Source organism: Notamacropus eugenii, chromosome 7 (genome assembly GCF_028372415.1).
Source record: "Notamacropus eugenii isolate mMacEug1 chromosome 7, mMacEug1.pri_v2, whole genome shotgun sequence".
NCBI lineage: Eukaryota > Metazoa > Chordata > Mammalia > Diprotodontia > Macropodidae > Notamacropus > Notamacropus eugenii.
Genome location: NC_092878.1, coordinates 137,593,643 through 137,621,158, shown reverse-complemented (window position 1 = coordinate 137,621,158; position 27,516 = coordinate 137,593,643). Strand labels below are relative to the sequence as shown.

Genomic DNA, 27,516 nt, shown 5'->3' with positions numbered 1-27,516 from the left:
TTTGACTCTGTGCCCTGAAACTCTGGAGGAAGGCCAGTGTAATCTAATCAGGGACTGCAGCTGAGGCTATATTTAATTAGAGGCTTATTGTCTGGCCATGGTTTCACAGATTTGGAGACCTTTGGAAACTTTTGTTGGGGAAAATGGAGGTGGAGTGCCCATTTCTGCCCTCAACCCTTTTCAATTTCTCTACCTTAGTGACTGTATTTGTAAAGTTTTGCAAAATCTCACTTTTATGTTCTGTGAAAAATACGTCTTTGTCCTTTTTGTTGGCTCTAAGAAGATTCTAGATGACACCTTCCAAAAAGCATTGGGAATTGAAGGGGGAGGGTTAGAGAGGGTGACTTTGGGATATGTGGAAAAGGATCCTTTTTCCCTATTAACATTTGTGTTGCCAGAATGCATCCTCTTCAGCTGCTCCTAAGAGGAATTGGATGACTTTCCAAGAGAAACGCCACTTCTCAGCACAAGAGAAATCTGGAAACTTATCCAGGAATTCTGTGCATGAAGAATGTGACGTTAGAGATACAATGAAAAATTGGGAGAGAGAAAGATAAAAGTCTCATTAATTTGGGACTTCTAGGGGTGAAAGAGGTGGGGAAGTTGAAGGATAGTTTACTATTTTCTTAACCCATCTAAAGTAGAGATTATAGCCTGTTCTGATTGTTTTGAATAAAAACATATAATTCCCTTCTATCACACCTCCCCACTCCCAGATCTCTGTCCTCTCTCCCTCTGTGTCTCTGTCTCTGTGTCTCTCTGACTCTCTCTGTGTCTCTGTCTCTGACTGTGTCTCTCTGTGTCTGGTCTCTCAAAATTCTTTGTGAAACCTCTCTTCTCCATCCAGAAGTTTGGTTTCAGTATGCCTGGAGAATGGACACTAAAAATATTTCTGGAATGACGTGAACCTCTCTCACCCCATTCAGGACCTGGACAAGGCTACACAAGAACCAACACATGCTTTCCCTTCATTTCTGGGTGTCTCCCGGTCGGGCTACAGATGCTGCTCCTTCTGTTACCAATGGCATTCAGTCTCATAGCTGTGGACAGTGCCAAGCCAACAACTGTACGGCAAAGCTCAGCTACAAGACCCTGGCAGCTATCACGGCAGGAACAGCAGCCCCCCCAGCACAGACCTCCACCACCACCTCCGCCACCCCATCCAGGGGCCTTCCCATCTCCTTTGGGTTTGCCCAGGCCTCGCCACAGGGGCTGAAGAAGTTGAATCTGCTATCAGTGGTAGACACGTCCCCAGCTGGGGGGCCAGTCCGGGCACGTGGGTCCCTTCTCCAGGCAACTCTTCGTCCCAGAGGGGGCCAGAATAGGATCCAAGACGTCTTCAGCTCTCGTCACTGTCTCCTCCTGTCACTGCGGCCTGAGCAAGGGATCATTATGGAAGTGACCACTCCTGACCTAGTGAAGGAGCCCAAACTGAGTGAGATCGGGGATGGGGAGGGCAGCAGACAAGGCAGCCAAGACCTCAAGCAACAGCAGCAGCTGCCTCTGCCAAAGCCATCGGGGGAAGCAAAATATGTGGAGATCTGTGGCCCCGCTGGAGAAGCCACAGAAAGCCCCGGGGCTTTGAACTTAACTCTAGTGGGTGACCCTGGAAGCCCCCAGAGCGGAGCTAACAACCCCCTGGGGGAGCCCACTGCCCCCACTCCCCTGACTCCTACCTCCTCGGAACTCTCCGCCTTCCAGCTCTCCTGCGGCCATGGGGGTCCCAAGGCCTTTCCTTCTCTCTCCTCCTCTGCCTCCTCTTCGCCAGCAGACAAGGTAAGAGAAACCTGCTCCCCCCACCTGGGCGCCACGACTACATCCATCGGTGGTCCAGCCTCATCGTCTTCTTCCTTAGGTTTCGAGAGTGAGAGCGGTGAGGGCAGTGACCGTGAGCCCAGCCGCCCCGAGGATTACAAGCCAGCCCACAAGCCCAGAGGAGGAGAAGCAAGAAGAGGAACAGGAAGGGGAGGCCCAGCAGGGTTCAGGGCCACCCCTGCCAAGTGCCAGGGCTGCGGCCACCCCCCACCGAATGAGGAGGCTCACTACATCACCACCCATGAGATCCAGCTGAGTGAAGTCGAGCAGGACACAGACTTTGACCTCGGATTGGCCTCTCGCTGGGACTTCGAAGATAACAACGTGATCTACTCCTTCGTTGACTATGCTTCCTTCGGTGGTAGCGATGAGACCCCCGGGGACAACACTACCCCGACCGAAGACAGCTGCTACCTAAGCACTGGCCCAAGCACCAGTGCCACCAGGTCTCCCACCCCCATCAGTAGCGAGCCAGGGCATGCAACCATGGCCAGCGATGGCCGTGACACTAGCAGCACTGAAGTGGGCAGCACCCTCTCTGAAAGTGACACTGATACTGCGGCTGCTGCCACCCCCCTATGTGAGCCCCCAGGCGAGCCCCAGAAGGTCGCTCCAGCAGCAGCAGCAGCAGCTCCAGCAGCAGCAGCCCCAAGCAGCTGTGGGAACGCTCCAGGCCAGATCCGCCTATCAATCAAACCAACTTCCCGGGCTATAAATGAGCCTAGCAACGTGCGGGCAAAGCAAAACATTATTCACGCTGCCAAGCATGAAGGCGAAATGAGCCTCCGAGTCTCCTCAGCTGCTGAACACAATTCAAGTTTGCCCAAGCCGAACTCAGCTGCAGCCACAGCTCAAGACCATGCAAAGAAGTTTATTGCCGTACCTGCCCGCCTGCAGACCAGGTGTGGGGCCATCCGGGCGAAGGAGCTGGTGGATTACTCGAGTGGGGCGTCCAGTGCGGTCAGTGAGCTGGACGATGCAGACAAAGAGGTGCGTAACCTGACATCCCGAGCCTTCCGGAGCCTGGCTTATCCTTACTTCGAGGCCCTTAACATCAGCTCCAGAGCTTCCTCCACAGCCCTCTCCGACGTCAGCTTTGGCCGCTGGTCGACCTTCCTGGATTTAAAATGTGGGGGTCTCGGAGCCAGGGTGGAGCAGAGCCTGCTGAAGAACAGCGCTGCGTCTGTGGCTGCAGGGCTGCGCAAGGGTACTGGGGCCCGGACCTCTGCAGACCAACTCTATATCCAGTCCAAGAAGTCTCAGACCAAGGCCCTGGAGTTTGTGGTCAGCAAGGTAGATGGAGAGATCACCCACGTGGAGACACCTTTGTGCTTCCAGAAACAGGTCCAAGGCGGCTCCCGAGTCGTCACCCTTTTGGAGACACTAAATTTACGCAGCGAGAGCAAAGCAAGTTCTGTTGCTGGGTCCGGGAAAAAAGGTGCCAAGGCCCCGGGGTCAGTTTACACAGATGATGGCTCCGAGACCTCGGAAAGCAGCAAGCCTTCCTCTCTGGCAGAAGGGACACAGAAAAAGTCCAAATTTGCTTCCAGTCTTCTCAAAAATGTCATCTCCAAGAAGATGCAGCGGGAACAGGAGTTCAAAATGGAGCGGGGAGAAGTCTCAGACACATCTCACAAGAAGCCCATTGGCTCCTCCAGGGAGCCCGAGGACTCGTCTGGTTGGGAGAGGCCCCCCGAGAAGGGTCTGCAAAGACAGAGTTCCCACTACTCAGAGGCCAGTTCTGAGTACACAGTGGTCAGTGTCTCAGATGCTGGTGGGGACACTCCAGTCCCTGAAGATAAATCTCCAGTCTTTCAAGCAAGTGCTCCCCGGGAAAGCAGTGATGGATCCAATAGATCCTTAACCGACCACCGGCCAGAAGAGGTGTGTGGCATTAAGAAGAGCGCCTCCGAAACTGTGAAGGGCATCTTCCTTCGCAGCCAGAACAGCGCGTTCAGGTCCTGGAAGGAGAGGGAGGCTGAGAACCTGCAGAAGGCTCCCATCAGGAAACTGAAACTCTCCAAAGGTGGAGACTGGAAAGCTGACCTTGGGGAGATATCGGCCGGTAAGTCAACAATCATGTCGCGACTCTTCGTCCCCAACATCCAGCACACGCCCAAAGACAAGCAGCCAGGAAAACAGGCCACTAAATATCCTACAGCCCAGGCTGCCTCCACAGCTGTGATCAAACCCAAGGTCCCTGAAATCAAGATCCGCCTGGGCAGCGTGCAAGAGCCCAGTGCCGACTTTAATATAGCCAAGTTACTCACCCCGAAGCTGGCAGGCAACAACACTTCAACCCTTTTCAAGACCACTGAGGACAACAACAGAGCTCAGCAGAAACTTTTCAGGGGGGAAAGCTTGGAAAAGGTGCCCCAGTTCCAGGTACGAGATGTGAGGGACAAATCCAAAACTCAAGGGCCGCTCCACCAGGTGAGAGACGTCAGGAAATTGATCAAAGGATCTGGGGAAAGCAGTGACAAAGGAAGTGTGACCCCTGAACAGGGAACCTCGGGACCGAAACCCAGGCAGCTTTCTGCAGGCGGCGGCCCGCCCAAGTCCCTGTCCCCAATGGTGATCACGTGTCAAGCCGTCACCAACCACAGAGAAGAAGGCATGGAACGAGATCTACGGGAGAGTATGGGGAAAGCTGCACTAGGACCCTTCCCTCATCTCCAGAAGGTACAGTCTTAGTTCACAGGGCGTCTGGTCGGTTGCCTGTGGCCACCATTGCTCCCAATAAGACTGAACACGGTTCCCACCTGCCTGTACTAAAAATTGTGTCCAAGGCGTCTGCGCATAAGACACCAGAAAAGTCCAAGGAAGAAGAGGCCAAGGAGGAAGTCAAAGCTCCCAAGTCAACGCGCAATGCCCTAGAGAAACTCACGGCAGCGGTGAGATCCATGGAGGAGCTGTACAGCTTCAATAGGTATGAATGGAAACGCAAGAGTGACCCACTACCCATGATGACTGACAGTCATGTGCTGTCCCTCATCGAGAGTGAAGAACGCGAAGGCCTTGGTGGGGAAGCAGGCAAGCCAGCCAAGAGACTGGTCGAGGTAGAAGAACGAGGCCCAGGGGGGAAGAGTGGGGTGGTCATGAGGGGGGTGGCCCCAGAACGCCTTCAGCGAAGAAACTCCAACCCCAACGCCGAGAGTGTGTCGGCCCGGGCTGCGGCCTTTGAGAACATGGCTAGGGAAAGACCCCGATCTCTCTACATTCCCCCAGCCCACAAAGATGTGGAGAGGACCCAGCCTCTGCAGCCTTTACCTCCCTTACCTAGCAACCGAAATAGCTTCATAAGTACCCAGAAAACTGCTGTGGTGGCAGGCGGGATCGCGGGCAAATTCCCTCAAGGGCCCGCCCAGGAAAGCTCTTCAACCGCAAAAGGGATTAAGTCCCAGGGACTCCGGTCCCTAAAGATCTCTCCAGCCACCCGAACACTGCCCCCTGAAATCACTACCAAGAAAAATGGCAGTGATGGGGAGAAGGGATTGGACTCAACCAGCAGTGACAGTGGGAGCTACCTGAGCAGCCCTCTCAAAGGGAACGTGGGGGGTGCCGAGGTACCTGGGAGAGCAGGAGCAGTGGCTTCCTCTGCTGCCACTCTCTGCAGCCTGCCTCCCCTAAGTGCCCGCAGCCAGGTCTCCAGCAGCGCCAAGGGTGCCCAGAGCAGTGGGGTCAGTCGTCCTAGTTGGCGCAATAAAACAGACAATGCTCGGGACCCGGCCACCACGGCCTCAGCCGTACCCCAGAGCCCTGAGCATGCCCCCACAGCTGTCTATCACCAGCAGCCATTGCCTTTCACCCTGCACGGGGCCCAACCACAGGTATTGTGCTTCTCCCCTCCCGGCATCTCTGCCCCACCCCCTGCAGCAGCAGCCCCAGGCCCAACGGACCCCTTCGGGCAGCCACAGACACAGCAAACCCAGAGAAAGATGCTACTAGATCTGACCACTGGTCAGTACTACCTGGTAGACACACCAGTTCAACCCATGACAAGACGGCTGTTTGATCCAGAGACTGGGCAGTATGTAGACGTCCCCATGACCTCCCAGCAGCAGGCAGTGACTCCCATGCCCATCCCCATCCCTCCCTTAGCTTTGAGCCCTGGGGCTTATGGCCCCACCTACATGATCTACCCTGGCTTCCTGCCCCCTATGCTGCCCCCCAATGCCCTGCAGCCAACGACCCTCACCCATACTCCTGGAGGAAATGAGCTTTCTCCCATGACTAGAGATCCCTCTGGCAAAGATGCAGTAGCCCCCAGAGATATGGCTTTTGCTGAGACCCCATATTTTATTGCCATGGGTCAGCCTCCCTCTTCTACTTCATCCTCTGGCCCCACCGCAACCTCCCAGCTTGTGGGGGCCAAGGGTTTTGCCCAGGTGCACGGCAAGCCTGTCATCAGCATCACCTCACAGCCACTGGGGCCAAGGATCATCACGCCCCCTTCCTTTGATGGTACCACCATGAGCTTCGTGGTGGAACACAGATGATGAGCAAAAACATTTATGGGAAAACAAACAGAAGCAATGTCAGGTAAGTTTTGAATTTCACTTGTTTAAAGTTCATAAATTGTAGGGGTAGGGGTGCTCAGCCTCTTATTATGTGTCATGTCCCCTTTGGGAATCTGGTAAAGTCCTTCCCAGAATCGTACTTTGAAATGTAAGAAATAAAAGACAAAAAATTACAAAAGAAACCAATTATATTGAAAGAGCTATATATACATGTATATGTATATACACATATATACTATTGTCCACATATATAGTATATATGTGTGTATATATAAATATGCATACAAACAATCCATTGCTAGGGCATTAGGGTTCACAGGGCAGAGGGAGATAGTCTTATCTTTTGCCATGTGGGCATTTCAGGGAGTTTAGATTCTATCCCATTCCAATTACTCAGGAGTTAAATTTCTAGTGGGCCACCTCTCTGAGACTAAAGGGGCCAATCTGCATTGGCAGTCAGCATTCTTTACTGGGAGCTATATATACCTATACTTATGATATCCCAGGTTCTTCTTCTTTTCCCCTTCAAGTTTCTGCATCATCCATTCCATCTGCTTCTGCTATGCTGTCCTCCAGCCCTCCATGTGCCTCTCAACCTCCTCCCCTTCTGACTTCAGTCACTTTACTTTTCCTTAGAACCTAAGGGCAAAAGCAAAGAGAGGTGATGGGAGGTTATGTTTTAGTTAATTGCTAAAGCTCTGATAAACAGTGAAATCTGGGAAGAAATGAAAATGAGGTTTGTGGATTGGCTGTGGGTTTTATTTATCCATACTCTGTCTAGCCTTCTCTCCTAGCCTCTCTGAACCCCCACCTCCACCCTTTTCTCTCTATCACCTCCCCACCCCAACCCCCACCGTGGCACAATAACATAAAGTAGTTGGCTTTTTTTGGCAGTAATTTGAGCAATTGCTTTCTACTCATCTTTTTATTTTCAGCACCTAGAACTGTTCCTAGCACCAACTACATATTTATTGACAACCAAATTGAGGCATATCGTAAGTCTGATTGCTTTTCAATGGGTGCCAAAGGCAATTTGTTTTTCTTTTTAAAGGTGGTTATTAGAAACCAGATAGCCCTTCTCTTCCCTCCCCCTCATCTTTCTTTCCTGTTTGAGTTAGATAATATTTCTAATTGAAGTGGCATTTCTTAAGTTCTTGGTCTTTAGCTCTGATGTTTGTTTGACTGTAAGTTCCTTTTATGTCTTCACTGGCTATTACTAGGGGTATTTCACACACACGCAGGCACACTCATTCTCTCTCACAGCAGTTCCCTCACACAACTTGACCTTTCTGAAAGCTAAAGATGCCAATGTTGCAACATACGCCCACTTACTGGCTGGGTAGCCATTTTTTGGCTGTTCATGAAGAGACCCAGGGATGACTGCGATCCTAACCTGGGATTTTGTGTACTCTGGGATACCAACTACTCCTTTTAGGACTGGCATTCTGCTGATTTCAGTGGGAGAAATGCTGTCTTTCATTAGAAAAGGCAATCAGATAAAATAAAAATGCTTGCTTTCTCCTTACTTATCCTCTTAGACACAAAACATAGCCCATGTAAACATAGACTGCCTCAGCTTGCTAGGAAACTCTTCTTGTTAAGCCACTTAGACAAGCACCCAGGATTCTGCAAGGAGTAAAGGGAACATACACACAAATTAGTCCTTTCTTCAAATCTAGGACACCTCCTCACAAAACCCAATCTCCAAATCTAATTTTCAGGGGCATGGAGGACAGTGTGTATGTGGAGAGGCTGGGAGAGGGGGAGAAGGCTGTCTTTGCCCTGTGGGCATTTGGGAGAAATATACAATCCTTTTTCCTCCCTCCCAACCCCTTTATTAGTTTTTCAGAGATTTCTTTTCTTATTTCTGTATTGTCCAATTCTTATACATATGTCATTTGCAAATTGTAGGCAACTTTAAGTGACTCATACCTGAAGATTTTTCTCACTCCTGGTGACCACTTAGAAACTGAAGAAAGGTCAGTTCTCTAGAATGGAAGGAAACAGGCATTGCTAAATGAAAGTTGGAGTCACCAGGATCTGAGTTTAAATTCCAGTTCTGCCATTAACCAGGCAAGTCACTTGAGGTCTCTGGGCTGGAATATTCCTCATCTGTAAATAAAATGAGAGGTTTAGATTAGATTCTAATCTATGATTCTATGACCCTAAGAGGAGCAGATTTTTGGTTTATGGGTAGCCCTGAGTAAATGACACCACATGGCTTATAGTGTGTGCATGGGGTTTAGTGTTATAAGGTCTATGTTTGAATACTGACTCTGGCACTTACATTTTTTTCACAAAAATATATTAATATCTTTTAGGTTTACAACACTTCCATTTCCAAATGTTTTCCCTGTCTCTTTTCCCTGCCTTGAGGCTGACAATAAGTTCATGACCATGAACAAACACCAAACTATGGTTTTTTTTCTGAACATCCATCCACTAACAACTTCATAGAGTTATTGGAAAGAAGGTATTTTGCAAACCTTAAAGAGTCATATCGATTTTATTTCATTTGTACTTATATAGAGAGCTACCTGTATGTCATCACCTCTGACAGAATGCAAATTCCTTAGACTTCCTGAATTTAAATAACATCTTAGACACTGCCTAGATGAGTGACCCTGAGCAAGTGACCGAACCTCTCACCTACAGTTTCCTTATTTTAATGGTGTGAGGACCAAATGAGATAATTAATATGATAGGTTATTAATAATGAATATATACAACACAATACATTATATCTATTATATCTTGTATCTAATATATTATATTATGTCTAATATATCATATATAACATATATTATGTCTAATATATCATAATGTTTTATAAAATGATATAATACATTATAATAGATTAGATGGCATATATTAGATAGAATATATAAACTTTTAATAAATATTAAGTTTTTAGATCTATATAAAGTTATTATTATCATTTTTAATGATTTCTTTGTATACCCAGGGCTTAATAGAGTGCCTGACACACAGCACACATTAAACAAATTCTTGTTGATTGATACATGTGAGTTTTTACTTCCTATATACTGAGGTAAAGGGAAAGGCAGTAAAGAACAAGAACATTTCTCCATATAGTGTGGGAAAAACCCTGCATTAGTAACCAGAACACTTGTGAATTAGAGGCCAGAGTCAAAACTGTGCTGAATAATAGACATAGGACATTGAGCAAAGCTCTCGTCAGTCTCTCTGGGTCTCAATTTTTTCATCTGTAAAATGGTCACAATAATATCCATTCCCACCCACCCTCTTTGATTTTTGCAAGAATCAAATACAATCAATTAGCATTTATAAAGTCCTTGCTATATAGACAGGTTAATTCGTAAAGATTCAAAGACGAAAATGAAACAATCCCTACCCTCAAGAAGTTTGTAATAGGGGAGACAATGTGTACATATTGAAGTGGAGTGAGCTTTTGGAGACCTCCTTTACCTGCAAAGATCTATTTCAAAAATCCTGTTATGATGTCTATGGGCAGGAAGACCTCTGTCTTCCAAGATCTGGTACATAGGCATGTGCCAAGTACAGTTACAAAGTAGAGTACCATGCAGGGGACTTGAGTTTGAGGAGACACAGCACAACAGGTAAGGGCTTTATTGAGTGGAGATGGCATTTGATGTGAGATTTGAAGGGAAACTAGTGAGGAGGGGGAGTAAAGGCCCAGATAGATGGATAGATCCTGGAGAGAGTTGGATAGTAGAGGAGAAATGGGTAAGACAGCTAGAAAAGTAAGGAGAGGCCAGGTTGTCAAAAGATTCAAACCTCAAACAAAGGAGTTGATATCCTACTATATCCTAGCAGTAGGATCAATAAGGAGCCATTAGAGAGGGAGAGAGGAATGGGATGGCATGATCAGACCTATGCTTTAGGAAAATCAGTTGACTCAGTGGAGGATGAGAGGCTGTAGGGAGAGGCTTGAGGCTGGGACACCAAATGAAAGGTTATTGTAGTGTAGTCCATGGGATGAGGGTCAACCCTAATTATGAGTTTGGAACTTAGGATCTTAAGGCTAGATAGGACCTTAGGAGCCATCAAGTACAACTTCTTAATTTTACAAATCAGGAAACTGAGGCACAGAGGGGTTTAATTGACATGTCCAGAGTCACATAACTTGTGTCTGAACTCAGATCTTTCTGCTTCCAAGTCTAGGACCCTTCTATGCTGACTCTACTTAGGTCTTAGAAAGTTGCCTGAGGCACAGAGAGGTTAAGGGACCTTTTAATACTTACAATAAATTAAAGAGAGGGAAGTTTGGTTTGGGTCCCAGGTAACCTGGGGCAATTGAATTCACAGTTTTCAAAGAAACAATTATGTAAGGAGTATACATTGAGAATGAGTGAGTTCATAATGTCATGAATCTAACAACCTCCATTTAACAGTTATGAAGTGCTTACTCTGTGTTAGGTTCTTGGGATCCAAAGTCCAAAATGGGGTAGTCCCTGCCCTTTAAGACTTTAAATTCTTTGGCAGTTGGAGGGGTGTGATGATGGGTACTCTATGGTCCATTGGCACTGGACTATTTGCTGTTCTTCAAACACTGCTAACCATTTCCCAGCCCTGTGCATTTTTACCAGCTGTTCCCCATTCCTAGAATGCTCTCCCACCTTATCTCCACCTCCTGGCTTCTTTCAAGTCTCAGCTCAATCCTACCTTCTTCAAGAGAATTTTGCCAGCTTGCATTAATACAAATGCGTTTCCTCTGGGATCATCTTTAATCAATCCATCTGTATCTTGTTTGTATACAGTTGTTCATGTGTCATCTTACCCATTGGACAATGAGCTCCTTGAGAGCAGGGGCTGTTTTCACCTTTTTGTGTGTCTGAACCTAGCACTGATTACTGTGTGTGTGTGTGTGTGTGTGTGTGTGTGTGTGTGTGTGTGTGCCTGGCGCATAGTTTTTGTTATTTGGTAATTTTCAGTTATGTCTGACTTTTCATGACCCCGTTTAGAATTTTCTTGGCAAAGATATGGGAGTGGTTTGCCATTTCCTTCTCCAACTCATTTTACAGATGAGGAAACCGAGGCAGACAGTGTTAAGTGACCCAACTAGTAAATGTCTAAGACTGTATTTGAACTCAGGTCTTCTTGACTCCAGGCCCAGTGCTTTATCCACTGAGCTACTGGCTCCCTCTATATAAATATTAACTATTATTATAATAATTACTTTCCTCTTTAGTTTCTATAGAGAGAATCAGTGATTAACGTTGTGGTTAATACCAACTTTTTGTTTGTCATTCCATTCATATCTGACTCTTTGTGACCCCTTTTGCAGTTTTCTTGGCAAAGATACATTTCCTTTTCCAACTCATTTACAGATGAAGAAACTGAAGCAGACAGGGTTAAGTGACTTGTACAGGGGTCACACAACTAGTAAGTGTCTGAAGTCACATTTGAAGGTTTGAGGTCAGGTCTTCCTCACTCCAAGCAAGGTGCTCTATCCACTGCATCACCTAGCTATTCAGCTGATTTGTTGACTTGACTTGAATATAGTGCAAACACTGAGGAAAGATCATACGTTGTTTCAGGATCTGAGTGATAATTTTATTGGCAAATGCAGTGATGATGGTCAGCAAAGGCCAAAGAATTCTGAGCTGTCTATTTGTAATAGGCCAGACAGCCTCAATGTGGGGAGGAGGTGGCGGGGGGCAGTGGGAGAGCCCAGAGCAGACCAGTCACAGTCAGCTTGTCCCTTCTTCTGCCTACTGAGTTTGCTTACCTACCTTCTTGGCTGCCCACTGTAATGGAACATACCTGATCTTGGAGTCAGAAGAACTGAGTTCAGCTGTCCATTCTGTCTTGTTGGCTGTAGCAAAAGCAAGTCACTTGACCTCACTGAAATTCTCCTTCCCTCCCACCCCATGTAAAATGAGAATAGTGACAGTGCAGAAAAGTGAAAAGGATTCTTGATAAATGCACTGTACAGAAGGAAACGTGATGTAGGCTCATAGTTTTTGCCTTCATGGTCTCAAATCTGTGCTAGACTTTTTCCTGTATTCCTCTCCTAACTTCTAAGTTACTGTGTTTCCTAACAAGTAAGACCTGTATGTAACACTGGCATCTTGACAGGGAAGCAGAAGGGTTAGGCACAGCCTAAAGCAGAATTCTTACCCAGGAGTCTGTGAGCTTGTTTTAAAAAAGTATATATTCAGAACAACCCAGAAAGATTTATATGAACTGATGCTGAGTGAAATGAGCAGAACCAGGAGAACACTGTACACAGTAACAGCCATAGCGTGTGAGGATTGTTTCTGATAGACTTAACCTTTCACAGGAATGCAAGGACCTAAAACATTTCCAAAGCACTCATGATGTGAAATGCAACCCACGTTCAGAGAAAGAGCTATGGAGTCAGAATGCAGAATGAAGCAGACTATTTTCACTTTTGTTATGTTTTGCTCTGTTTTTTCTCATGGTTTCTCCCATTCGTTTTAATTCCTCTATGCACCATGACTAATGTGAAAATGTGTTTAATAAGAATGTATGCGTAGAATCTATATAAGATTACATGCCATCATGGGGGGAAGGAGGAGGGAGGGGGAGAAAATTTAAAATTTATGGAAGTGACTGCTAAAAACTGAAAACCAACAAAAACCTAAAATAAATACACATAAATTAATATAGAAATAGAATATATATATATATATTCTATATTGCTTTAAGGTTTGCAAAGTTCTTTACATATATTAACACAACAACTCTATGAAGTAGGAGCTATTATTACCCTCATTTTACAAATGTGCATACTGAGGCAGACAGAAGTTAAATGATTTGCCCAGAGTTACATAGCTAAGGAAGAATCTGAGGCCAGATTTGAACTCAGTTTTTTCGGATTCCAAGTCCTGGCTCTAGCACTGGCCACCTAGCTGGCATTATTCTGAGAAGGGGTCTGTGACACCAAAAGTGTGGAAGAACCTCTGGCCTAAAACTCCAATCAGTGTGTTCCTCAGTGCTAGTAACTGAAATAAGATTGCTTGACTCCTGAGGGAAGGAGCCATTTTCAATCCATCCCCTGACTGTTTCTGACTCAGTTGTTTGAATCTTTTCTTTTCCCTCAGTTTCAGCTATTTCTATGCTTAATTATACTTCTCTTTTGTTTTCCTGCCTCCTCATCCCACCCTATTATGCTTCTCCCCCTCCCTGAGTACATCATGGTATCAGGGCTAGAGAACTGGCATCAAGGTTGGGAAGACCTAGGTTCCATCCTGCCTCTGACTCGTATGAGCTGTGTTTTTGTGACTCTCTCCCTTGAGCAAGAGAAAGAGAGAGAGACAGATGGTCAGAGGCTGCTTTGGGAACATCTTCTTGGTAGCTGTGTGGGGGATGGGTTGGAGAGAAAAGAGATGAGGCTATAAGACCAATTAGGAAAGCTAATGACCACAGGAACTCTCCTTCTGTAGCCAATGAGTTGTCTTGTCATTCCCATTCCCTCCTGTCCCCCCTTTCCCTAAATCTGTTCCAACCTAGGAGCCAGCCCCACTCCCCCATGAAGTAACTGGGGCTGGGCCAAGGAGAGTCCAAAACCTAGGGCCATGATGTAGTATAAAATCTTTCCAAGTAGTTTTGCATTGGGAAGCTCACTCCTGGTCTGTTGGCTGGGCTTCTGTCCATGAGATCATTAATCAGTCATGGTGGGTCTACTCCTCTTGAGGAGTACCCATAGAAGAGATGCCTGATTGTTTAGGTTAAATTCCTTAGGACCTCCTTTGAAGGGTTAATTCACCAAGAGAGCCCTATAATCAAACCATAGATGGAAGTTACTGGGAGAGAGATTTCTGTTCAATATAAGAAAGTGTTTCCTAGAAGTTAGAACTAACTGATAGTGAACTGGGATGCCTTGTGAGGTAGTGAGTTCCCTGTCATTGCAGGAGAGCTCCTGCAATGAGTTCAAGGAAAGGCTGATGACCACTTATTGGGAATGCCATAGAAGAAGCTTATGCTTCAGGCAGGGATTCTTTGCCAAGGAGCCTTTTTAGATCACCACAGTTTGTCCATTCCTAGAATAGACCTCCAGGGGAAGCACCAAGTTATCTGAACCCAACCCAGGCTGCAAATATTTACTCTGGGGTTGCCCTGGGGTGGAGTAAGACCTAAAACTAGCCGGAATGCCTATAGCACCATTGGAGATGACTGATTTCCTCATTGTGGCTGGTTGGTTGAATGCCCGGGTATTCTGATATACCCTGGGGACTTTCAAAATATCATGTAACCCAAAGCATGGGCTGTTAGCTACATATGGCAATTCTCTCCTCTATTTGGGTATAAATTCTAAGCAGAGAGTGGTAGGAAGTGATTTTTTTTTAAACTAGATCTATGCATAAAGAACTGTCAGCGAGGAAATTCTTTCTAACCAGCGCAAATTGGCTCGGCAAATTATTATATTAGAGAATTGCCGAGGTCCCTGAGAAGATAAATAACGAATCTAGGGTCATACAAACAACACATTTCAGCTATGGGACTTGAACTCCTGTGTTCCTGACTCTAACGACAACCTTCTGTGCATTACATCACTGTACCTCTCAAACAGGAGGATATGTGAATCCATCAACAAACATTTATTCAGTACCCTTAGGTACCAGGCACTGTATGAGATACAAAGACAAAAAGGAAAAAGTCCCTGCCCTCAAGGGGCATTCTACTAGAAGGAGGTGACCCAGCAAATACATAGATATAGTACAATGAAAACTGATGCAGGAAAGTGCCCCAGAATTGAGGAGAGTATGAGGGGCTGTTTTTTTTATAGGAGGAGATATGTGAATAGAGGCTTGAACTTGTGAGAAGCAGAGAGATGAGGAAGAGATTGAATGTAGAGAAGCCTCCAGATGAGTACTCTACCCGAGAGACTGTACCGAGGTGCTGACTGTATGAGCAGAGGTAAGGGGATGGATATCAGCAATGTTCCAAGGAAGGTATGAAAAGACTTGACAAATGCCTGGATATGGAAGGATAGGAAAAGGGAAGAGGAAAGGATGCCTTGGAAGGTACAAACCTGGGTGACTGAAAGAATGAGAATATCCTCAGCAGAGAGAACTCCAGATCCTCAGCTGTGATAATAACTAATAAGGTAATAATAGCATGGCACTTATACCTACCTACCTCACGGGATGCTTTGAGGAAAGTAGTTGTAAAGTGTGAGGTGCCAAATAAAGGCAATTTACTGTTGTTACTATCACTGATTTTGATGTTCTTATTAAGTGAAGAGAAGCCCTCTATAAAACCAAAACCAGAGAAGCATGACCAGGTAGGTTTGTGAGTTAATTGGCACAGCGATAGCAAATTGTCCTTGGAGTCAGGAAGGCCTAGGTTCCAGCCCAATTTCTGACACATCCTGGCTGTGTGATCCTGGGCAAGTCACTTAACCTCTTAATGCTCGAGACAACTATGTTGGGTTTTAAGAAGTAATAGAGACAATGCTAATCTATTTAAGGGAAGGAATTACTTATAACAGTGAAAGCAAGGATCTGTTTGACAAAATCAAAATGAAATCTAAAAAACTGTAATAAAAAATGTGAAAAATCTGAATTGAGAACTTCCAGTGCAGATATTCTTAATAATGTTCGTTATTAGTATTAATAACATTCTTAGGCTCTTTCAACTGAAGGGGAGAAAACACCTAACACCTATAGTGATTTCCTGCTGGACAAGAGGAAGATAGAGGGAAGGAAGGCTCTTTTTGAATCTTAAATCTTACTTTCTTGTGAAAAATCCTGATTTTACTTAGTTCTAGTATGTTACTTCTACAGTTTTCTCGTGTTGCCTTTTTACAACCATAGTTTCAGATGAGGGAAATGCCAATTAACCAAACAATTTCCTTCTAAACCTGAAAGAGACTTTCATGTTACCTTGTTCAACTTTCTTATTTTAAATATTGCTTCATGGAGGCCCAGAGTTAAATAAGCTAAGTGACTTCTCTGTGGAAATGGAGCCAGACACAGAACCCAGGCTAATGTTCTTTCCAACACAACAAACCGTCTATTAATACAAAGATTCAGTGTATTGAATGAATGGTGTACAACACATGGGTTTCCAAAGCATTTGGTCCTTAAGATACTAAGAAAACCAAAAGAAGAAAAACGGAAATAATGAGAAGAATTTGGGTATTCTTCGGAGTCTTCATCCGTGGAACTCATTTTTCTTTTCTGTTCAGTTTATTTTAAAAGACGAATGATTCAGTCAGTATTTATTAAGCTCTTACTAACTAAGTAATGGGCACCAGGGAGAAAAGTACAAAAAATGAAACAATCCCTACCTGACAGGAGCATCTCACTAATGGGGGAGACAAGTACATTTGAAAATGCATACGGCATAATTATAAAGTGAATGAAAACAAATATACACAAAGTAGTCAATTACAAGGTAGTTTGGGAGGGGGTGGCAATTAAGGGGGATCAGGGAAGGCTTCCTAAAGAAAAAAGGCACTTGAATGGTGTTTTAAAGGAAGACAGGAATTCTCTGAGGTATGAGGAGGAAGTACATTTCAGACATGTGGGATGGAAGTGGGAGATCAAATGTTGTGTGTGGAGGAACAAAGAGAAGGCTCATCTGGCTGGATTGCAGAGAGGAAGGACAGCTATGTCCAAAGAAGCTAAAAAGATAGCTTAGAGCCAGGTTGTGTGGGGCTTTGAGAGATGAACAGAGAAGTTTCTATTTTATTCTAGAATAAGAATAGAAAAGAAAGTCCTTGGAGTTAATTAAGCAGGGGAGTGGCAAGGTCAGATCTACACTTAGAGAACTGCACTTTGGTAGTGTGTAGACTGGACTGTAAGCAGGGAGAGAGGCTTAGGCTGGGTACCAATTATGAGAATGTTGATATAATCTAGCTGACAGGTGATGAGGGTCTGAAATGAGGGGGTGTGAGTCACAGAGGAGGTCATGAAGGTATAAAAGATAAGATCTGGCAACGTGGTTGGATCTGTGGGATGAGGGAGAGTAAGCAATAGCAGAAAATGCCAATGTTGTGAATCTGAAAAACCGGAAGGACGGTGATGCCTTAGACAGAAATAGAAAAGTTTGGGAAGAAGGGGAGGGGGGTTTAAGGGAAAAGAAAATGAGCTCACTTTTTGACACATTGAGTTGAAGATGACTCCAAGACATCCAGCTTGCAATGACCAGTAGGTAATTGGTGATGTGGGACTGAGGCTCAGGGGAAATTCTGGGGAGGGATAGATAGATAGATCTACATAAAAAACATATTTGAGCCCATGGGAGAGAACCTTGGGGAGCATTCACAGTTTAGTGAGATGATGGATGCTAGATTATTCAGTGAAGAAAACCGAGAAATAGTAGTCAGTCAGGAAGACAGTTAAGCAAGAGGGAGTAGTTTCATGGAAATACAGAAGAGACCGGTTGAATGCAGCAGCTAGTTCCAGAAGGATTAAGACTGACAAAACATCATCAATGTTGGTAACTGTGATAACTTTTCCATGGAACATGATTCAGGAACAGAGTAGAGATATGGAATGATAGCTCAAAGTAATTTTGAGGTCTAGTGAAGGATTTTTAAGGATTAGGGAGACTTGAGAATGTTTGAAGGGAAAAGTTGAACGTTAAAGAGGTAGAGGAGAATTAGGATTTGATCTATTGGAGAAGACAGGAGGAGCAGGGATCAAGTGACACTTCGTTATCAGATAAGGAGGGAGAGGAGGACAGAGTAGGAGGCAAAAAGAATTTCCTTTTCCAAAAAGAATTTCCACTTTCTTGGAAATAGTTGATGAAATAGTTGGACTGATGTTGGTAAACAAAAATCTGTATATACAGAAAAAAGAGAAATGAAATAGTTAGAAATGTATTCATTTTCTGACAAGTTTATGAGATGAATACCATGTAAAATTTGGAAAATGACCTGTCTCTTAAATGAAGTAATTTTATGCTTAAACACACACACACACAAATATACATGTATATATAAAACTGAGATGTATATATATATATACATATATATGTATATATATAAAATTGTTAGGCAGCTCAATTCAGATTTGTTTCCTTTCAAATGAGAAAAAAAATTCCTTTTTAAGAAAAGTGCATGTAAACATAGAGGAGGTTTATTTTCAGTTGCTAGAAATGGTTTCAAATTATGCTTTGCCACTTCCATGCCAATCTTGGAAGGGACTTAGAAGTAGTGCTCACTGCTACTTGTGTGTGCCTCATTTGGAGGCATATGGAAATCTAGGTTTGTAAAAACATATGGTAATTAAAATGATTTATAAGAACACTCCCTACAGATTGTTAAATATCATTAAATATCAAACTCCATATTCTTTCCAGTTAAAGTATTCAATTTTAATGAAACTTTTCAGGTCTACCACCTATGTATGGTGCGTGATTTTGTGCAAGTCACTTTCCCCCCATATTAAACCTTAATTTCCTCATCTGTAAAATTGGTGGGGGTATGGAGGGAGAAGGAGGTGGGTTAAATGATCTCTAAGTCCCCCAGAGCTGGAATGACCTGTTTGAACGCCTAGTTGCCTTCAAAGCTCAGCTTAAATATTATCTCTATGGGAAGGCTTTTCTGATTCCCCCAATTACCCTGTGTTTTACTTCACACATATTTTTCATATGTATATATATATATACATGCATATATGTGCTGATTTTTACTACAGGTGTCCCAAAAGTCCTAGTACAGCTTAAAGTTTTTTTTTAAAAAATACATTAACTGCTACGTGATTATGTTAAGGATAAAGTGTGTCTTTGGTCTGAATAATGGTAATAATAATTCTTAAACTTTAATGGCTTAAAATTGCACTGAGTTTTGGGACATTCTGAATATATGTGTATATCTCCCCTGATAGAATTTAAGCTACTTGAAGGCTGGGAGTGTTTCAGCTTTGGGTTTCTATCATCAGTACCTGGTGTGATGCCTGGAACACAGCAGACACTTAAATCCTTCAGATTGCCATTTTCTGTTTCTTTGGTGACAGCTACCACAAAGTGAAATACCTCTATTATTTTACCTCTAATATGAATTATGGTAGTCTATTTAAATGTTTCATTATTAATGTTATTCTTGAATTAGTTGTGTGATTATGTTAAGGATACAGTATGCATTTGGTTCTAAAAAATAAATGATAATTAAGATTTTCAAAATGATTTACAAACATTATCTCATTTTATCCTCACAACTACTCTAGGAGGTAGGTGTTATAATCATTCCCATTTTACAGATGAGGAAACTGAGGCAGACAACAGTTAAGTGGCAGCCAAGTTTATACAGCTAATAATGTCTAAGACTGGATTTGAACTCACATCTTTCTGACTCCAGGCCTAGATGGAATATTAGAACAGTCCATTTAGGACCTTTAACTACTTGCATACATACTTGACACTCCCTAAGCCTCCACTCCACTCTTATAGATAGCACCTAATGTCACAAAGCTTTGAATTATTGTGATAATAAAAATAGTTCATATTTATATAAAACATTGTGGTTTGCATCTTTCTTTCAAAAACCTTAAGGGGGTTAAATATTATCCTTTCATATACATATATATATATACATATACATACATATATGAATATATACTGAAGCTCAGAGAGGTTAAATAGTTTGCTTATGGTCATACAGCTAGTAAGCACCCAAACTGATGCTGGAAACCAGGTCTTCTGACTAAGACCATTGCTTTTTCCACCACTCCATGTTAATTGATTTTGATCTGAACCCAGGACACACAATAGATGCTTGATAAATGCCTGCTGATTGACTGGCAAGGGAGTCTTTGCTTTGAACGTTTTACTCAACAATGCATGGGTTCTTATATGGACCTGGAAGGAAGACCATTTAGTCCAGTGCCTTCATTTCATGCCTGAGCAAACTTCAGCCCAAGGAGATTAGTGACCTATCCAAGGTCACATAGGTAATCAGTGCCAAGGGTGGAATTTGAATCTGTGTCTTGTGACTCTTTCTACTACTATTTGTGCCAAAGTAAATGGCTAAAATGTGGAACTTTATTACAATGACCACCAGAATCAACCCTTTAAGGAAGCTTTTATAAATCAACATTTGGGGGGTACTTAATAATTTTAAAGAAATAAGATGTATTTTAAAAACTAATACTGTTTTCTTTGAATATATTTTTATAGGAGCAAGGCAGAAGGACTTTCCTCATTCAATCTGGAAACTCTCCTTGCAGCAGTACTAAGAATTCATCTCTAAAACAGCATCTACTTTTTTTCCCTCATTTTTTGCTCCATACAAACCAAGTGTGTAAGCGTCTTGTTTTCCAAGCAATAAGCAGCATTGTAGTTTTACGAAGCGAGTTGAATTAACGCTAAACCTTTTTTTCTGTAAAATTGTTTCTTTTTATATTGAATGCAGAACATAAGCTTCATATTTGTCCCGAGGTAAAAATCCTTGAATTGTTCACAGGGTTCAATTAAAACTTGTTATGTGAAAGGTGCTACTCCTGCCCCGGGGCTTATGAAAGAACTCAGCCAATAAGACATAATATCCGTTTGGATAAGAGGAACATTGTTACTTGTACTTGGAATCTTGTGGGATTCTCTAGTGGAGTCAGAACACATCTGGATTTCAGATGCAATAAGGAAGTCCTTTGGATAGCACTGCTAGAATGCATATTACTCTCTAGTTTTTTTCATGAGTTACTTGAAAGGATTTGGTATGATCTCAAAAGTGATTTTGAAAAGAAATAAGGGTTTTATTTTTCTCCTTTGTACTGTGTTATGTCACTTGAAAATGTGACAGGTTGAACGTTGTAGAAAGTCAATGAGTGAATTTGAAATTAAGTTCTCTGTCCCATAAGGGGGCATTTTTTTCTTTCAGAATGTAGGTTTTTGATACAAGTTTGTGAGTCTGGCTTGTTTTTATTTTTTTTTTCCCCCTTCTGGTTTTAATGATTCCCTTGATAGCTGCTTGCTTTTCTGGTACACTGAACAGAAGAAAGCTTGGGGGAACAGAATGAGATGTTACTAGGAGGTTGGGTGGATCTGATTGACTGTGGCCAGTCTACATGGCAGCAAAAATGGCAGAAGAGTCCAGCTCCTGACATTTGCAAGACTGCTTTTCTGAACAGCAGTATTAGACCTACTGAATCTTTCCATTACATCTGATGTTGCTTTGGTTGTATAGGACACTCCTTAGTCATTTCATTACTCTGAGGGAAATTTAAGGAAAAATATACTACAAATCTTGAACAGTTAAAATGAGAAGATGGATTGCTTGCCCTATCTGAGATAGTATTAAATACTTTATTGAGAAAAAAATGAATTTATATGCTTCCTAATCAGATTTTTGATCTAATTCCCAAATACGTATTCCCATAAATTTCTTCCAAGGAATTTCTTTTTTGTTCTGATTTGTTCAAAATAAAAAACCTGGTGATTTAAAATATTACCCTTGGCTTGAGAATATGATCCAGCAATATTGTTTTCTCTTTAGAATTGCTTCTAAGAACTTTTTTTTTTTTTTTGGCATAGCATGCAACATCATGTGACTCATGGCCACTGGTCTTTTCCCACTATAGTCACACCTCTTATCTGTTAGACCTGCTAATCATTAGTGAAAAGGATCCCACTGTGCAAATGTGGGGGCTCCCTTGAGAGATCCTAATCTAGAAACAAGTTCCACTGAGCTTGGAAGAAGTGGGAGCCAAATCTACTTGGCTGAGAATCTGACTATCAGAGAAACAGGGTTTAGAATGTGGTTGTGGCTTGCTCTCAGGAATCCTCTGGAAATACAGTTGGGATATGTTAGGGCCTAAAGGTCGCAGGACCTTTTTTTTGTCTTTTGCTTTAAGTCCTGTCTGGAAGCATCATTAATTCTGTCATGCTGAGCTACACCTGCTCTTATGTGACTTAGACCTCTTGCTGATGGCAGTGACTGACTCTGAGGTCATAAGTGATTTGCTCAAGGCCCCTCGGGTGAGTCACTTTACTATATCAGACCCTTCTTCTCATGAAACATTAGTGGGGAGGTGCTAAGGATTCAGAGCTTGTCCAGTGAAATTCCTCATTATTTGCTAGAGACCTGATGGGAGAAAAAACTAAGTTCAGTGAAAAGCTACAATGCCAGCTTTGGAGAATGTGTTGAAAACTTTATAGGATCATAGATTTAATATGGGAAGGGATATCTAGTCTATCTCCTGCATTTTACAGATAAAGAAACTGATGCTCACCTAGAGTGATTTAATCACTCATCTAGGGTCATATAGAAGGTAAATGTCAGAGGAAGAATTTTAAACCTGGTCTGCCCAGCTCTGAGTTCCTTCCTCTATTCACCATTGAATTTCCTAGGAAAAGAGAAATATTCCTGAGAGCACAGAAGAATATTAACACTAGAAGGGACTGTGGAGTCTTATATAATCCAATTCCATCCACCGAGATGGAAACTGAAGTCCAAAGAAGTCATGAATGATTTGCCCAGCATTGCCCAGGTCACTGGTAAAGAATCTTAAGTCCCTGGGAACAGAGAGATATGGCCTTCAGTGAGACTAACAACCTCAGAAACTCTTCATGGCACATTTAAGCCCTAACTCCTCACCTAGGGAAAGATTTGAATTCTGTAGGAAATGAGAATATAAGAAATATTGCTTCTTGCTTTTTGATCCAGACAGATACCAGGTGCTTGAGCTATCTCACCTTATTGAGTTCTATAGGATATAGAATAAGACAGATAATAAGAGGCAAAATGATGAAAATAGATCCACTGGCCTCTGAAATTAATTTTACACCAGCTATTATTAATTCCAGTGCTCTGATTTTAATAAAATAAATGCCTCATACCAGAGTTGCTACACAATTCTCTACCTCAAGTCAGAGGATAGGAGAGTATTTTTTTGTAAAGTAAATATAAAGCTATTCCTGATGTTGTATTACTTTGTCATTTCTTGAGGTTGCATTAAATATTGATGGACAAGAAACCCTATCAATTAATTGGAATTTACTTTCCTTTCTTTACGTTGAATAAAATAAAACTGTGTGAGACTTTTTGACACCAAACTCGGTTAACTCTAGGGCAGCCATTAAAGTATCGATCTCCCATTGTGTAAAGTTTCTTTAATTCTCAGTCATTTCCAAAGAATGCTAAGACCTAATCCAGCCCTTCATGTTTTAGATGGGGAAACTGAGGCACAGAGAGATTCCCACAGTGTCAATCTGAGATCAGAACCTAGGACTTTTTCCATTACTCTGTGTTTATATGTAACTTGGAGTTTTCCACAGAGTGTGTGTACTATTTGACCTACGCTTTCTTTACTTTGATATACTTTCTTATCCTGTTGGCAACATGCCCAGGCTTCAATCAGCCCCATTTTAAGAGGCTGTGGATGGCCTAGCTCATTTGCTAACAGCACTTCCAAAGAAGAATCATTTCTTCCCCTCACCACAGTAGAACCCCTCTCTTCCCTGTTTTAGTAAAAGGTTTTATTAGTTGCTGTGGCCAAAAAAAAAAAAATAACCCTATAGTTATCTCTTTGGTGAGAAGTATCTCCATCCTTAGCCAGGCTGGTATCTAGATAACAGGCCCTTTGGTAGTGCCTGTATTCAGAGCCTTCCGTACTTATTAGGACCTGCTAGTAGGAATTTCTTGAGGGAAAGGGGCTATTTCATTTTTGAATTTGTTTCCCAAATCCCTAGTACAGTAGCTGGCACCTAGTAGCCACTTACCAAATGCTTGTTGATTGGGAGACCAACTGATGATTAGTTGATTTGCCCTCTGCTGACCTAGCCTTTGGAAACCAAGGGTCACCCCCACCAAGGTGTGCCCACTCAAGAGCAACATTTTGGTCATGGTCACTGCCAATGTAAAATTTTAATTCATCAGAATATATTTTTCCCCCAGGTGCACACTTCAGGATGAAATATATTATAGACACTTGTGGGCATGACTGTGCAGATAGGGAGAAAAGAGCAAGCCACACACTGGTATATTTATCCCAACTCTCAGATGTCCAAGTTAACTTTCATGAAAAATTCACTCCTCTGTGACCAGAAATTGGTACTCTGGACTTCCTTTTTCTTACTCTCAGATTTTGATTTCTTTCATCAATCCCTTATAGAACAAAAGGATATTTCTTCGATGTCTTTAGATTTGGTAGATATAAAAGACTATGCTTAACTGAAAGTTTTTGGTACCAGGAATTATGTTTTGAACTTTAGGAAATACTGATATCTAAGTAGCCTAATTGTGATCACTTCAGAAAAACCTACTTGTGCCTAGGAAAAAAAAAATTAGGATCTTCCCATCTGCATTTGAAAATACCAATGGCATACTTTTTTCTATTTGGTGCTCAAGGAGGAGTCTCTTATTACAGTTTACAAGGTAGAGGTATGCACACAAACACTCTCAGGTTTGCAGTTTGGCCAAATGTACTTGAAAAACAAACCAATGCGTAAACCAAATGCCAAACCCCATACTGAGGTGCCCTAAATTTCAATAGCACTGCTGAGAAAAAAGATATCTATCTATCTATCTATATATATATATATATATATATATATATGTATCCGTCACTTGTCCTTGTTTTGTGAAACTGCCTATAAACATGAAGTGACTAAAACAAGACTTCTTGATAACTTCATTTCTAAGGGAGATCTGATAGTATCCCCAAATGTATGCTGTTTAGTTTCTGGTATTATGAAGGAGACTGCTAAGTGGTACAGATATTGGCAACGAGTCAGTGTCTTAGATTTGAGTCAAATAGGAAAGGTTTAGGAGTCATTGGGGTCCTTCCCATCTTTAGACTCTTGTGATTGTGGGGTCTAGGACAGGGTTTTGAGATCAAACATTTGTCTCAGGAATATCAGAGGTCACAACCTGCTTGAATTTTGTTTTTATATAGCAGCCACAGTGTAATATGAGAGATACCCCATAATGGTGCAAGATCTGATAAGCTTTCATGTGTGTGCTATTTTTTCCTTTTCTCCTGCATCTGCTTTGCTAAGTGGATGGGCTAAATGTCCTAAGAACATCTTCAGTGCTTGTAACCATGCTCTGATAGGTGGTTCTTTCTTCCCTCCTTTGAGGAGATCGGTGCCAATATTTCTTTGGCTCAGCTTGTGCCCTTATGGCTAAAACAGAATGTGAGAATTGTGGAAGTTACATACAATGAGAGAAATGTGGATGGCATAACAGGAGAAACCAAGGCATTGGCTATTGGTATGTGGTTCCTCTGGTGATAGGGGAAAAATGAGGAAAATGGAAAGAATTTGAATATGTAATCCTGCTTTCAGCACAGACGTGGAGAGCTCCTTCCTCGCTGAAAGCTGGTGTGATCAGATCATGGTCTGCAGTGAGCATGGAACAGAAGGACTTCAGGTCCAATCTGCAAATTGCACTAATGGTGTGTTGCACATGGAGGAAACTACTTTAGGAAAGGATCGTGTGGGAATAAACTACTTACCTTTAATTACCAACCCTTGAGATTGGTTGTGGTACCATTTGTACTGTGTTGTTTTGTGAATGTTCTTAATGAATTTTAAAAAAATGTATTTTTCAATAAAATAAACTGCAAAGAAATGTATTTTAGGTCTTTATTTCAAACCCCAATACACATCTGTTATAATTTCATTTCTTTACTTTGGAAAAACTCTAAATACTTGTAAATACATTTACTAATAGTAAACTTGCAATCTTTCCAAAGAATCTTTCAAGTAGTATTGCCAACCTGGGAAAAAAATATATTGCTATTTGATCCTTACAGCAGTCCTGTGAGGCAGGTACTATTATTATCTCTATTTTACAGATGAGGAAACTGAGGCAGACAGAAGGTAAATGACTTGCCCAGGGTGATATAGTTAGTAAGAGTTTGAGGCTAAATGTGAACTCAGGTTTTCCTGACTCCAAGTCCAATGTACCATTTAGCTGCCTTTTGTTATTAATATTCTTAGATTAAGTACTCACACTGACCTGTTACTACTAGTTGATGTGATGATGGTGATGTTCAGTGGGACGTGCACTGGATTTAGAAGTGAAAGATATGAGTTCAAATTTTAGTCTTGCTACTTGCTAGCTTTGGGCAACACACCTCTCTTAACCCCAGTTTTCTCATCTGAAAGAAGGGGTGGAACTAGATGCCTCTAGGGTCCTTTCCTTCTCTGGATGTGGGTTCTTCACTCTCATTGATGTTGGACTTGGTGGTTTACAATGACCTTTACATATATTATTTTTATGGATTTTCCCTATCGTCTTATGAGGGAGGTAACTAAAGTAGCATTATTCCCATTTCACAGATGAGGAGACTGAGATAGAGGATTGAAGTGACTTGTCCAATGGTGACAATAACATGATCAAAAGTCATTTGACGCGGAGCCTTTGCCATAAAAAAACAAGAGAGCTGCTGGTCAGGAAAAAGAAAACTTAGAAAACTTCTAACTTGCTGTTAGAAGATTTCAAGGCAGTGAATCTCTCTCTCTCTCTCTCTCTCTCTCTCTCTCTCTCTCACACACACACACACACACACACACACACACATTTTGCCCTTTAGAAATACAACTTGTATGACCAATAGAGTAATGGATTTTTCTGAAGACGTGGTGGAGTTGAATGGGATTCAGGGCTCATGGAAATCAAAACTCAGCAGTGTCTAAGTCCACTGTTTACAGGTTAGAAATAAGACAAGTAGAGTGACTTGTCCAGGGATGGGAGTCACAGTCAGAGCTGGGATTTGAACTCCAGTTGCTGTAATTCAGGGGCAGGATTCTGTCACCCCTTTTCCCCTCTACTAGGGTCCGCTGAACTGAGAAGCTGAAAAGAAATCCTAGGCCCAAGAAGCACTTCATCTTCCATGGGACATCCTGGCTTATGTCCCTCTCAGGCTCTGGGGGCCCTGAAGCCCTCCCTCTAGGCTTACAGGGTAAATTATCACTCACTATTTCCTCCTTCCCTCCCTCCCTCCCTTCCTTCCTTCCTTCCTTCCTTTCTTCCTTCCTTCCTTCCTTCCTTCCTTCCTTTCTCCTTTCCTGTCTCTCTTTTCTTCACTCCTTAGCACTTACTTTCTCTTCCCCTCACCTTCCCCACCACACTTTAACACAAGGACTGTGGTTAAGTTTCTTGCTGACTCCTTTCCCTGGCCTTCTTCTTCTTCATATGACATGGCTTCAAGACCTTTCACCATCTGGGTCAATTTTCACTCTGCTCTCTGGACTCCATTCAGACCTCCATATTTTTGCTTTTGAATTTGATATATGTTATAAAATCAGTGTCTTTCAA

At 42.7% G+C, this 27,516-nt stretch overlaps 1 protein-coding gene across 1 annotated transcript; it reads left to right on the top strand.

Moving 5' to 3' along the window:
- Nucleotides 1-932: 932 nt before the first annotated feature.
- On the top strand, nucleotides 933-25,815 carry C7H4orf54 (chromosome 7 C4orf54 homolog). The gene is given in 3 exon segments (XM_072625057.1): nucleotides 933-4,465; nucleotides 4,468-6,357; nucleotides 20,433-25,815. Coding segments are annotated over 2 exon segments (5,355 nt in total). The 5' UTR covers nucleotides 933-957; the 3' UTR covers nucleotides 6,315-6,357; nucleotides 20,433-25,815.
- Nucleotides 25,816-27,516: the final 1,701 nt, after the last annotated feature.